This window comes from Aptenodytes forsteri, unplaced genomic scaffold (genome assembly GCF_000699145.1).
Source record: "Aptenodytes forsteri isolate BGI_AS27 unplaced genomic scaffold, ASM69914v1 Scaffold296, whole genome shotgun sequence".
In the NCBI taxonomy this organism is placed as follows: domain Eukaryota; kingdom Metazoa; phylum Chordata; class Aves; order Sphenisciformes; family Spheniscidae; genus Aptenodytes; species Aptenodytes forsteri.
The window spans coordinates 207,559-219,755 of record NW_008796181.1 but is presented as its reverse complement, the minus strand read 5'-3'; the positions used below and the strand labels follow the sequence as shown (position 1 = coordinate 219,755).

The window sequence follows — 12,197 nt, the reverse complement described above, 5'->3', positions numbered from 1 at the left end:
CACATGCACACATTTCCAAGCAGAAGGGTTGGGACAAGTTGTCAGTTGTTGTAGGGTTTCACCTGCCGTAATGGGTGAGGTGACCTGCCGGGTTGCGCAGGACAACGACCTGCCTCCTCCTCCCCTCGCTTTGTTTCTCCGAGGGAGTTGTGTTTTGGCTTTTGCTGTCTGAAGATTTACATCGAAGGGAGTTGCCGCGAGGACTTCTGAAGCAAACCAAATAATGTATTTTGGGAAACCACAGACCTTTCAAATATAAACACGGTGGGAGATCCAGAAAGATGATAAGTGGTCCCAGCGCAAGAAATTTGGGAATTGCATGGAAGCAAACAGTTAGGAACACTTTTGAATGGGCAAATTTCAGTGTTGAGCGTGAGATTTCTCAGAGCCTCAGAGATGTCATGTGTTGACCACTTCAGATTTCTTCTACTGCACGTTTAATTACGTGTGTAAGATGATGTCTCTGAGTAGGGAGCTTCTCCAAGCTGGCAGATGCAAGTGGGAGTTTCTTATTAACAGCTCTGTTCTTGCACAGGCTTTAACTGATGGTCTGTAATAAATGCGTAGTTATAAGCATACGTGCTCCCGTCTTAAAAACAAAACCGGGAAAACTATTGTTGGGAGGGATTAAATTATTATTTTAAGGTAACTACAGCTTTCCACAAAGAAATAATAATTAAAATAACAACTGCCTGCTTGCTGGCAAAGCTGTCTGCACCACCCATTTCCATGAATTTGTATTCAAGGTGGGGGATACAAGTCTTGGTCGGAAGGGAAGGAAAAAAAAAAAAGTGCTTTCTAAAGATCCTTAGTAAATAACCAGCTTCAGGGTTCAGCGAACAGCTTAGACAAGTTGCATGTCAGATAGAGCCAGGAAGTAATTGCAGCATTTAAATAAAAGTTTGGTTCCATTTTTAAAAAGATCTCATGGTTTGCTATGGAAAATGGAGGTTAGTTACATATCCTCCTGGGGAAAAAGGTGTTTAATTTCAGGACTGGGTAGGGTTGACCATATTTAAATTATAAATAAATATGCCGAAACCAGGACAATTATATAAATTGACTTTTAGGAGGCATCAAATCGGATCAAATTCTGGTCTCAGTGATGTTGGTACAGATGAATAGTTACCAGACTGACAGAGATGAAGATACGGTCCTGCAGCTTTTATCTGCTCTGGACTATTTAACTGCGCATTTCCTTTCGCTGGCAGTGCACTGACATTTCACATTCGTGAAGCTTGCCGTCCAGTCGGAGCACTTCCCTTAAACAATTGGCAAGGAAATATTTTCATGTGGAAGGAGATGTTGCCCAAGAATGTTTGTGGCTACCAAATGTTTAGATGGGCTTCTAAATTTTCTAGTTGTTTTTTGCAGCTGACTAAATTAATTGGAGAGCAGCCAGAGAGACAGCAGAGTCCGGTCTGTAGTTGAGCAACAATAAAAGGCTTCGGAGAACTTTATCAAAGCTTCCATTAACCCCCTGCTGATGTCCTCAAACAGGATTTTTTTGAGAGAGTGGAAACACAAAAGCTAGGCTGCACAACTGCCCCTGTGTGTCCATTCAAAGGTTTTAAATCCGCACAGTTACTAATTAAAATGCCATGCAGAGTAGCACAAATAAACATCGCTAGTCCCTGAAGCCCAGGGTTCCTGCACTGGCTCATAGTTTGGGGGCAGGATGCTGAACTGACCCCACAGGGGTGGGTAGAGCAGCCCCCTTCGGTTCAGATATTCTGTCCTTGTATGAGGAGTTGCAAAACGTGTGTCGAGTCCAGCCATAGGCATGAAATCATACTCCCAGAATGCCATCCCAAGGCAGCCTGTTGGTTTTTATTTATTTTTTGCATAGCACTGCGTTGAGCCATGAGGGCTAAATAGAGCTGTGGCATGCCTGCTGGATCTCTATAATCACGTTTGCCAGATTTTGGCGGACATCAAAATGCTGAGCACACGAGTGAATACTGCTCCTTTCATTGAGAAATGTCACTTCAGATTTCGCCCCACGTGTGAACTGGTGTGCAGGGAGCGCTTTATTATTGTGGCAGGGCTCCAGTGGGCTTCCCCTCCCAAACAAAGCAGGCAAATGCGTAGCCTCTATCTGCATCTACTTGAAGGATTTCATGGCATCTCCTTAGATTAAGGTAATCTGCCTTCATTACTAAATTCAAGAACCAGAGTCCCAGAACTCTTAGTAGCGCGCTCCGAGAATGGATTCGGGGTCTCTGAAAGCTGTGATTTGTAAACTGATACTAACAAAAGCTGATCGTGGTTTTGGATTTATTTTTTTAAATGCAGTCTACAGAGATGTAGGAAGCTCAAGCGTTTGTATTTTATTCCTCTGGTCATTTGTACTTCAAATCATCCCTTATGGAGAAGTCCTACTGTTAATTTAAAAGGAAATGGTAACTTTTGTCTCAGCCTTCTGAACTGTTCCAGCAGAATTTATTAGGATTTTTATCCCTGCTATCAATTCTATCACCTAGTCTTAAAAAGATGATTGACTGATTCTGATTTTTTATTAAATACTTCTACTGTTCCATAAAATCTCTTTAGTTTTGTCTGTATTAAAATCCATTTAAAGTATCCATGGATTATTACAGACAGAAAAACCCTTAAACTGTAATGTGCTTTGGATGTCAATGTCTTTCAGTTCCATAGATTACTGAAGACTAAAAGGAAAGCACTGAAGTTTTTAATTAGCTTTTTATTATTTTTAATTTTCTGTCTGCCATTAGATGGTCCTATCAATAAATAATAGAATACGACAGTTTTGGCTAAGCAAAATAGGAAGGTACAGTGGGCTGGAAGAGATGTCTCATATATGAATTGAGTTTTGTGTGGTGTCCATTTATTTTAGCAAACAAATAAAAGCATGATCTCAAGACAACCCACTACAACGGCTCCCTGGGAAGATTGCGCTTGTCTCGATAACATACTGCGTTCCTTAAATCTGTCCTCTGAATCAGCCTCAATTTATCTTTCTTAGCATAAAAGGGAATGCAGATGCAATGGCTGCAGCCTCCCTTCTAGTTTATCAGGATATTGTGCATGCATATAAATAAGACAGAAGGTGACTGGAATATATAAGTGGCTGAGTGTTAAATCCCGTGTTTTTCAAGCTCCCCGGGCGCTCCGGGACGGGGGTGGCCAAGGGGAGTCCTGTAGGAGCTGCAGAGATTTGTGGGCTCTCCGTCGTACTTCGGACGTGATGTGCAGACCCAGCGGTGCCTTTCCAAGAGCGTTTCAGCCGTTCGCTTTCACTGCTGCCTGTGCTGAAGGTTAAAACTGCAATTATGCAAGTACTGGGAAGAACTGATTTGAAGAGAGTGGACTGGGCTCAAAGGGAGACTTCTTTAGCACCGCTTGCACATGTGGCATTTTTCTTTAACCAGAGAATATTTTTATTTACATTCGTTACACCGACAAGCTGCGAACATCACAGGTTGGAGGGGCTCTGTAGCACAGGAGTTTCCTGGCTTATTTTCAGTCTGACTGATCCTTAAATGGAAGTTACCAGCTTCATCTGGATCAAATGAGAAGATAATCAAATTTTTGGACCTGTTGATGACAAAACTGAACTAAAAACAAAACCGTGAACCTTACAGGGAGGAGAGACGTAACATTGAAAAGTGCTTTGCATGCTGTTGGAAGAAGAAGTGATTTTTGAGTTGCAGGTTTTGAATGAAGATTATATTTGTTCCTTGCAGTCCCCATCCTGTGCACTTCTCGGTTCCACCCTGTAAGTACCCTTTGGGGCCCTGGCCTCGGAGGGGAGGAGAGACCTCCCGCAGGGACCTTCTCATCAGGAGTTGGGGCGGGCTCTCGGTGTCCTCCTGTCCTGCTGCAAATCTGGGACTGAAAATGAAGGTGCAGGCTGGGAATACAGACCTGTCTATGCGTTTGCTGAGCTAATTTGGGATTATTGTTTTCACGGGCTTTTATTTGCCCAGACCGTAGCTCAGTACTCCTCCAGGAAATAAACTTGGTTGATTTCTTTGTGCAACTCCAAATCTTCAAAACCTCATGAGGTTGATTTTTTTTTTATTTATTTTTGTAGGATTAAAATTGTTCAGACTTTGTAATGGCACTTGCATTGCACGGGAAACTTTACCAATTATCTTTCTGACTGTCTTCCACTGAGGCAGCCACCTTTAATATTTAATTGCTTATTCCATTTGGGGTTTTTCTAATTGACACAATTTTTAAATGAATAATGCACTAGTTTTCAGTATCCGGCATAAAACCAAAATAATGAAACCCCTTTAAGTTTAATTATGTGCCACCTGTGATGTAATCGGTTACTGACATCATGAACTAAGATTTTAATTTTAAGGTTTGTGTGTTTCAGGAAGCTTAAGACTCTTCCCCAGTTTGTCCCTTGTCACTTTTTTTTTCTTTTTTATGCAACAGCAAACTTCAGGTCGCTTTTTGCAGCAATACTGTGTGCAGAATACAGTTTTCTCTCCCATGGGATCTATCGATGATTTTTAATTCCCTGAAGAAATCTGCTCGTTGCAGATGAAGGAAAGGGGGCTTAATTCAGTTCCAGTGAGAGGACCTGGTAGAAGAGCTCCGAGTGTGAGAGTTAGGTGTGCTGCAGTCCGATTCTCTGTGGTACTTTTCGAAAAGCACAGAGTATCTTTTTCCCCTGAAAAAGAGGAACTTTGACGGGGAGTATGGCAGGGTGTCTCGCAGCATCCTGGAAGAGCTGAGGATCTCCCAGTGCTGTCAGACCGGTGTCCTTCACAAAGTGCTACTAACGTGAGCCCAGAAAACCTAAACCTTGATTCAATCTTGAGCGTTTCTCAACAGCCCAGAGGCCAAGATTGTATCATGTCGAATCCATCTAACCTTTGTACAAGAAGGTACTTTACCGGAGTTCCAGCTGAACGCTCTGAATATCGACTATAATTAAAATGTATAGGTCGTTCAGCTGAAATGTAAATACATAAATGCAAACCTTCTGCACCAGCCTCTTCTGTGTGATGGAGCTTAAAGTAAATAAAGGTGAAATTCCTTAACTTTGGTGACTTCGAAACAATTTATTACTCTCAAGTGTTAAGATGGGAATTGTGATTTTTATTGTCAGGTGAGTCCTGGGTTTTCATTCTTTTGGGTGCCGCATGCTGAGGAGGGCATGTTTGAGACCCAGCCTGCAGTTGCTGTTGGAGCTGCGTATCACAGTTGAAGTAAAATGTTTATAATTTTATTATCTTTTCTTCCTCCAAGATTCTTGCCGTTTCTGACTTTGGGTGATTGATCTGAGAAACCCAAATAGCGCAGTCTAACTCTCTGCTATTACCGTAGCACTTCAGAAGCCAGGATGAGACAATGTGGCCAAATCTATTTATTAAAATAGCGAATGTTGCTTTAGCAAAATGAGTCATAACATTTATTTATTTATTTTGTTTAGAAGATACTTCAGTATTTCCAAAGCATCTAAGTGGCGTAGAGGGCAGAGGCTTTTATTTGTCTGGATTTCAAAAAGGCTTTCCAGCAGCTCTTTTTTTATAAAATCTAATATTCTTAATGCTGAAAGTAAGTGACAAAGGAAGTTATTTAGTGCACGCGCACACACACACACATATATATATATATCATCCAGACATCCATGTTTCAAATAAATACAAAGTAACTGTGCGAGAACCAAGGAGAACAGCATTAGGAGATGTGTTGCTTTGGGTTCCAAATCACACATTTGCCCCGTAGTGGGTTAAGCTTTACGCCATAACTGTTGGGGTAATGTCCTGGTTTCAGCAGGGATAGAGTTAATTTCCTTCCTAGTAGCTGGTACAGTGCTGTGTTTTGGATTTAGGATGAGAACAATGTTGATAACACACCGATGTTTTAGTTGTTGCTAAGTAGTGCTTACACTAGTCAAGGACTTTCCAGCTCCCCATGCTCTACCGACTGAGAAGGCTGGGGGTGCACAAGAAGCTGCATGCTCAGTATATAAAGCTGGGGGAAGAAGAAGGAAGGGGGGGACGTTTGGAGTGATGTCGTTTGTCTTCCCAAGTCACCGTTAGGCGTGATGGAGCCCTGCTTTCCTGGGGATGGCTGAACACCTGCCTGCCCATGGGAAGGAGTGAATGGATTCCTTGTTTTGCTCTGCTTGCGTGAGCAGCTTTTGCTTTACCTATTAAACTGTCTTTATCTCAACCCATGAGTTTTCTCACTTCTACTCTTCCGATTCTCTCCCCCATCCTACTGCGGGGGAGTGAGCGAGCGGCTGCGTGGTGCTCAGTTGCCGACTGAGGTTAAACCACGACAGTCCTTTTTGGCGCCCAACGTGGGGCTCGAAGGGTTCGAGATAATGACAGGTTTGATTGGAATGTGCTAGATCAAATTTATACCTGTTATAGCTGTTTAGCTATTAATTGGCAGGCTCCTGTGCTTGCCATGGGACTTGCTTGCCTTAAACCACGACAGTCCTCTACAGGCTCAGGTGGCTTGGTGGTAAGTATAGGAAAGGACCAAGAAGGAGAAATGAGGCTTTCTGTGAATAGTTACAGGCATGAGGCATCGGGTGAGAGCTGTCCTTTGCAATGTGAGACAAAGGGTTGCCCCTTTGGGATGTTAATAGAGCAGGGTTGATATTTTCGGTATTGTTTTATGGATTGTCGATTCGCTCTTGTAAGTGGTTCGAAAGCTGCACACAAGAAGTGGTTTGCAGGGCAGAGATAGATGGTAAGTTATTTCGTTGGTCCTGTACAATTTAAGAACAGCTCTACCCCCCTCGTCTGTTGACTCATGAAGTGTATGCAGACATGTCTTAACTCCTCTGACTGTGGGCAGGAAGATGGGAAAATGGGAGGAGGAGTAGCTGGATGGTTGCTTGACTTGAGGAAGGGCTTAGAGAACGGGACAGGGGTCTCATTTGGGGGCATCTGATGTGCCTTTGAGGGTTGCTTTGATTTCCTTGTGGAAGGGGCTGGAGGGGGAGCGGAGGAGTTTGTTTTGACAAGGCAGCTGAGCAGATCCTCCTCCTGTGCAGCAATACAAGGGTGAAGGACAGGCTATTTCTGGGGAGGAATTAGCTCTGGTGGCTACCTCGGCTTCCCGGGAGGAACAGCAGGGTGCGTGGGTGAGGTGGAGTTGCCCTGAGGGGCTGGTGGTGAGTAGGTCAGATTGCTCCAGACTACTTATTTTGAGCGGTTGGGGAATGCCCCATTTCCAACATTATTATCCGTTGTCATAACTAGAGGTTATGGTCTCTGATTTCTCATTCTGGTTCCCCCAGAGCCACTGCACCCTGGGGTGCTTATACGTTGTGTCCCAGCATTGGTGGTTTCTGGCGGTCTGTGCTTGCTGGACCGGCGTCTGGGAAGTAAGAGGATGATTGCAGCACTTGCAGAAGTGTTCAACCTAAATTCGGGTCGTGGGATCCTACCTCTAAGCCTGACTGGTCTGGGCCGTAAAGGACAACTGTTGAGAGTTAGGCCCATCTCTCTTTGACCGGACTGCGTGGCCTATTTTCTCTGCTTCTCTCAATCCAATGTAATGCAGCGGAGCATCACTGTTGGCTTCTTTAGGCTACAGAATTTATTGTTGTTTATATTGGGTCAGATTCTAACCTCAACTAGAGGGAAGAGTAACTGCAACGTGACCTGCTTTGTGACCAGCGGCTCCAAACCTGCTCAGGTCAGGCAGCTGCTGACTAATTCCCCATCTTAACAAATTGCTTATAGCTCTAGAGTTTCTTAGAGCAATTCACAGCGCTAAGTACGGTCACCCTTCTTGTGTTAATCATTCTAGTTTAAGCATTTAGAAATGTTTCAGTGCTGGGTTTTTTAGGAGTTTGTAATGTTCAGACAGATTTTTATAAATTGCCTTCCAACTGAAAGACTTGTTTTCCTGTTTGTTTTAAACTGGCATTCATACATACAGGAAATACACAGTATTCTGCCATGTTTCTGTTGGCAACTATTAAGTTATCCTTGTCAGAACATGCCAACAGGATTTCTTAGCAAGCTAGCAGAAAGAAAACAAGCAGTTCTCAGACTAAACAGACCCCATGCTTGAGTTGTAATACAGATCTCTTGCTAAATGCTATGTAGATTCTATAGTCTTTTGGTTTAAGGCAATCTTTGGGATTGCAGGTTGCAGATTCAGATCTTTGGAGTTACTCCAGACCCGCATTGCATTAGCTGACATCATTATTTGGCCTTCAGAATTGGAGGGCCAGTACCTGAAAATAATGTATTGCTGTCAAGAGCTGATCCTCAGAAATTAATAGCCAGAACGAGCCGTCTCCTGGCTGTGCAAAATCTTCTTCGTCACCCCTATCTCATTGCAGTTCCTAATGCAAACCACCGGGAACTGGTCAGACCTCAGCTCCTGTGATTGGTTTGATCTAAATTAGAGCAGTTCTGGTATGCTGAAGTGGTCTGTGCTAAAACTGACACAGAACTGGACGTGCAACCCAGAAAATACACAGGCTTTTTGTGGATCCTCAGCAGCTACTGCACGTCGCCAAGAACTGAAGCTGGAGTAAGGGTGGTAAAAATACAGCACTCTAATAATCCTCAACTACTACTATTTGTTGCTGCTAACAGCCTGGGTTTTCCTTCAAGCTTTTGATTTGATGCAAGTCAGAGCCAGCTTTTGTGGTTTGGCAAGATTTGCAGCGCAGGTTCTTTTGGGAGAGGCAAGAAATGAAAACTTCAAAACGGAGGAAATGTTTAAAACATAATAATGCTGTGTTAACAGTCTTTAAAATCCCATTTTCTAGCCCCTTTCTTTATGAACACATCATTACAAACATAACTGATGTGAGCTGGTCTCTAGGTTTGAGAGCTTGTCACTTGTTTTTCTCGGAGCTCTTTGGCAGTGACTGGGTTGTGGAGCCTGGAAAGAAAGGGAAGATCGCTGGTGCCTGTCGTTTTGGGATGAAGGTGTCCTACGAGAGTATCCTGTGGCCGAGCTGGTGCTTTTCCTGAGCAGCGTAATTTCTAGTAACAAAGAGGGAAAGTTCAGTCCAGAAGTATTACGGCTGGTTGAAGGGATTGGGAGAAAGAGGCTGAGCTCAGCTGTCACACTGCTTCACATGACGTCGGCCAGGATTTTCAAGTGTGGGTGGATAACCTTGGGCGCTTTGCTCTAGTGGCGTAGATTTAAAGTCTTTGCTTTAATGCTAAAGCTTGAAAAAGCTGGCCTGAATCTTGGCATGTCTCAGTTTCCAGGCTGGGAAGTATTCCTCACCAGTCATCATTCCTAGGGGAGGGAGAGGCAGACGGTGGGAAGACAGAGGACTCGGGAATGTCTTGGGAGGCTTCCAGTGGCTCAGTTGAGCAATCAGGCCTCTAGATCCTTGTCCAAGTCCTAACCTGGCCCAATCATCACTGGTACAAATGTTTGCTCCACTTACACAGAGGGAATAATGAAAAAAACATAAAATATGCATGTGGTTAGTGTTTAAAGTGCACATCCAGCCCGCAGACTCTTGCTGGTCCCTAGGAGAAAGGCGTAGCTGTCATACTGGCAGTGAAGAACGGGAATGCCAAACTCCAGCTCAGTTCTTCAGGCGTGCGCAGACATCTAATCTGCGTGTGCACGTAGGTTCACGTGTGCAAAAGCCTCTCGTGTGCTTATCCTTACGTCCATACCTGGCTTTATACGTATGCTGTGCATGTGTGTGGAAATTTGGTCATGCTAAAACGCATTCTCCTTTGTTTGCAAAGCCATGCGCCAGTACTCCTCGGAGCACAGGGGGGGTGTTACTCAGAAGCAGGAGCATTTCTGGCTGGACAAGAGAGGGGTGTGGGTAGAAGGCCCAGGGGACCAACGGGAAGCAGAACTGAACATCAACGTTTCGGGAAAGAGCAGAACTGCTTTCTTTTTAATTTATTCTGGTACATGTAACTAAATAGGGCTGGATACTTTCTCCCTTCGCTTGGTTTGAAGTCAGTGTGACAGCTAGTAGAGTAAGTCGCTTGCTTACATGAATAAAATTACCAGAATCTGGCCTGGAGAATGTTGCCTTTAGAAATGATTAAAAACATATTTGATTCTCTGTGTTGTATATCCCTTTCCTGCTGTGAGATTATTTGATAATATAATTTACAAAATCCCATGTAAAAACCCACAATATTACAAGGCAAATATTAAGAGAAAACCTGAAATGTGCCAGGTTCCCTTAAATGTGTTTTGTCCCAATTAAGAGAAGACCTTTTATTGTCTTGTTTTGATTTCCAAGAGGACTTTTCTTCAGTGTTAGATTCTCAGAAATAATTTTTTTTTTTTAAGTAATTAATAATGGAGCAGGCTTTTAGTATCTACCCTGGAAGGTAAAAACCCTTAATCACAGTAACATCATTAGTGCTTTCAAGCATTTAATTTTGATGCTTGACAAAGCGCATAGCCATTGATAAGAACAAATAAGTGGTGTTGTGTGCAATTGAGGGAAAAAAGAAAAGCATGAAAACCCCTAAGCTTCAAGTAATTAAATTTAAATATGTTATTTGAATTTAGCTGAGATAATGTACAAACTGTGGGTATATTTTTCAATCAGTGAAAGACCCCTTAAGTAAACATGACCCATTTAAATTCAAATCATGGGGAGTGGAAAGTAAACCCTGCTGTGGTTAAGAAGGCATCTTCACTAAAACACTGGGCATTGTGTATCTTTGATATCTGAGTACTCGTGTGTAGTAGTTTTGTAAAGGGCTGTTTTCACTCATGGATGCCTACATGCCAGAGACTTTATTGCATCTATTTATTTCCTGGTTTTTTCCTCCCCCCCCCCCCCCCTCTTCCCCTCCTAATTTGAACCAGTAATGAAAAACTGACACTTTGCTTCTGCCATCCTTTAAAGTGCCTCAAAACTGTTACAGTTCAGCACTTACTAGCCTTGGGATATGGCTTTATGGCATTTGGGTGAAGTTCTTGTAGTACATCTGTGCCCTTTCTCTCTCTGTAGGCCGCAAGCGCAGAACCGCAGTAATAAAACTACTAGTAGGTGTTTAATGGCAGGTTATTGAGGAAGTAGATAAAAGAAAATTGCAACATTCACATCAGTAGGGAGTGGGGTTTTTAAGGGAGAGGAACTGCTGAGCTTTGAACTAGGGGAAGTTCCACTTGGTGCTTTTGTTCAAGGGGACCCCTTTTTAGAGACCCAAAATACCTCGTCATTCTTCCCTGTGAAGTGGTCTGTTGTGGTGGAATTGGTGCTCGGTGTGTACAGTCTGTGCACGTGTGGCAGAAAAACTTGCTGTTGTAAGGAATGATGACTGAGAAACAGGTTTTTGCTTAGTGTTCCTTTCCAAATACCAGGGAGTAGGGAGGAGGAAAGTGCAAAAAGTGAAAGAAAAAGTGATCGCCCACTCTTTTCCAAAAGTATTATGTGATCTTATTGCAAACATCTTAATTGTGTACATTATTCTTTTTGGTCAAGCTGTCCTCAGTATGTTTTGTGTAGGAATGTGTGTATATAATGAACAGTTAGCCCATGCACATAGAAGATTCTGTCTTTTATTCTCCTCGTGATCAAAGCATCATTTTACAACCTGTTACATGTTTATCTTCACATCATCCTTAAGAGGCAATTTAAAGGCAAGAGGGAGAGGAACAAAGAATGTAAATATTTTGCACAAGCTCACCCAGAAGGCTGTGACTGCTGCCTGGATTGCCATGATGAGCTGGCAGTGGTGATTTGTCCCGGACTCTTACGTCCTTTTGGTAATATATGTCCAAGGAGACCCAGACTTGTTCTTCCAGAAGCCCAGTCTTTCAACTACTCGGGTCAGCTGGTGGATCCTGGAAAACAAGGAAACAAACAAACCTGATTTGTAGGGCTATTTGCAGAAATAAGAGGGAATTGGTAATGGAGGATTTTATCCATGCCGTGGGATAACTGTAGTACTCCCTGTGGTTACTGAGCCCAGTTCCTCAAGGTCCACAGAGTTGCAGATCACCATCCTATTGCATAGACCGTTACAGGTCTGTGCTGCGGAGATGTCAAAGAGCTCCTGGACAGCCTCTTGCAATTCTGGTACTTCATCCTGTAGTTGGAACTCAGCACGCCTTGGATTTCTGTATAGCATATGGAGAGGCAGGATGTACAGTCAAAACAAAAAAACCTCAGAAACAAATTGCTCATCTGCAGAACACGGGACAAAAGAAGAGATTAGAAGTTAAGTAGGATGAATTTGCATATAAAGGAGAGGAAGGAAAAAATAGGGCCATTCTTACAATTGTAA

The 12,197-nt window shown here is 43.1% G+C and overlaps 1 protein-coding gene across 1 annotated transcript in view; it reads right to left on the bottom strand.

Moving 5' to 3' along the window:
- The window catches only part of LOC103905994 (sodium channel protein type 5 subunit alpha), a 24,166-nt gene extending 12,536 nt beyond the window's left edge, over positions 1–11,630 (bottom strand). Inside the window, exon 1 of the mRNA XM_009287811.1 lies at positions 11,598–11,630. Coding sequence (XP_009286086.1) covers positions 11,598–11,630 — 33 coding nt within the window. The remainder of the gene's footprint in view (positions 1–11,597) is intronic.
- Between the last annotated feature and the right edge of the window lie 567 nt (positions 11,631–12,197).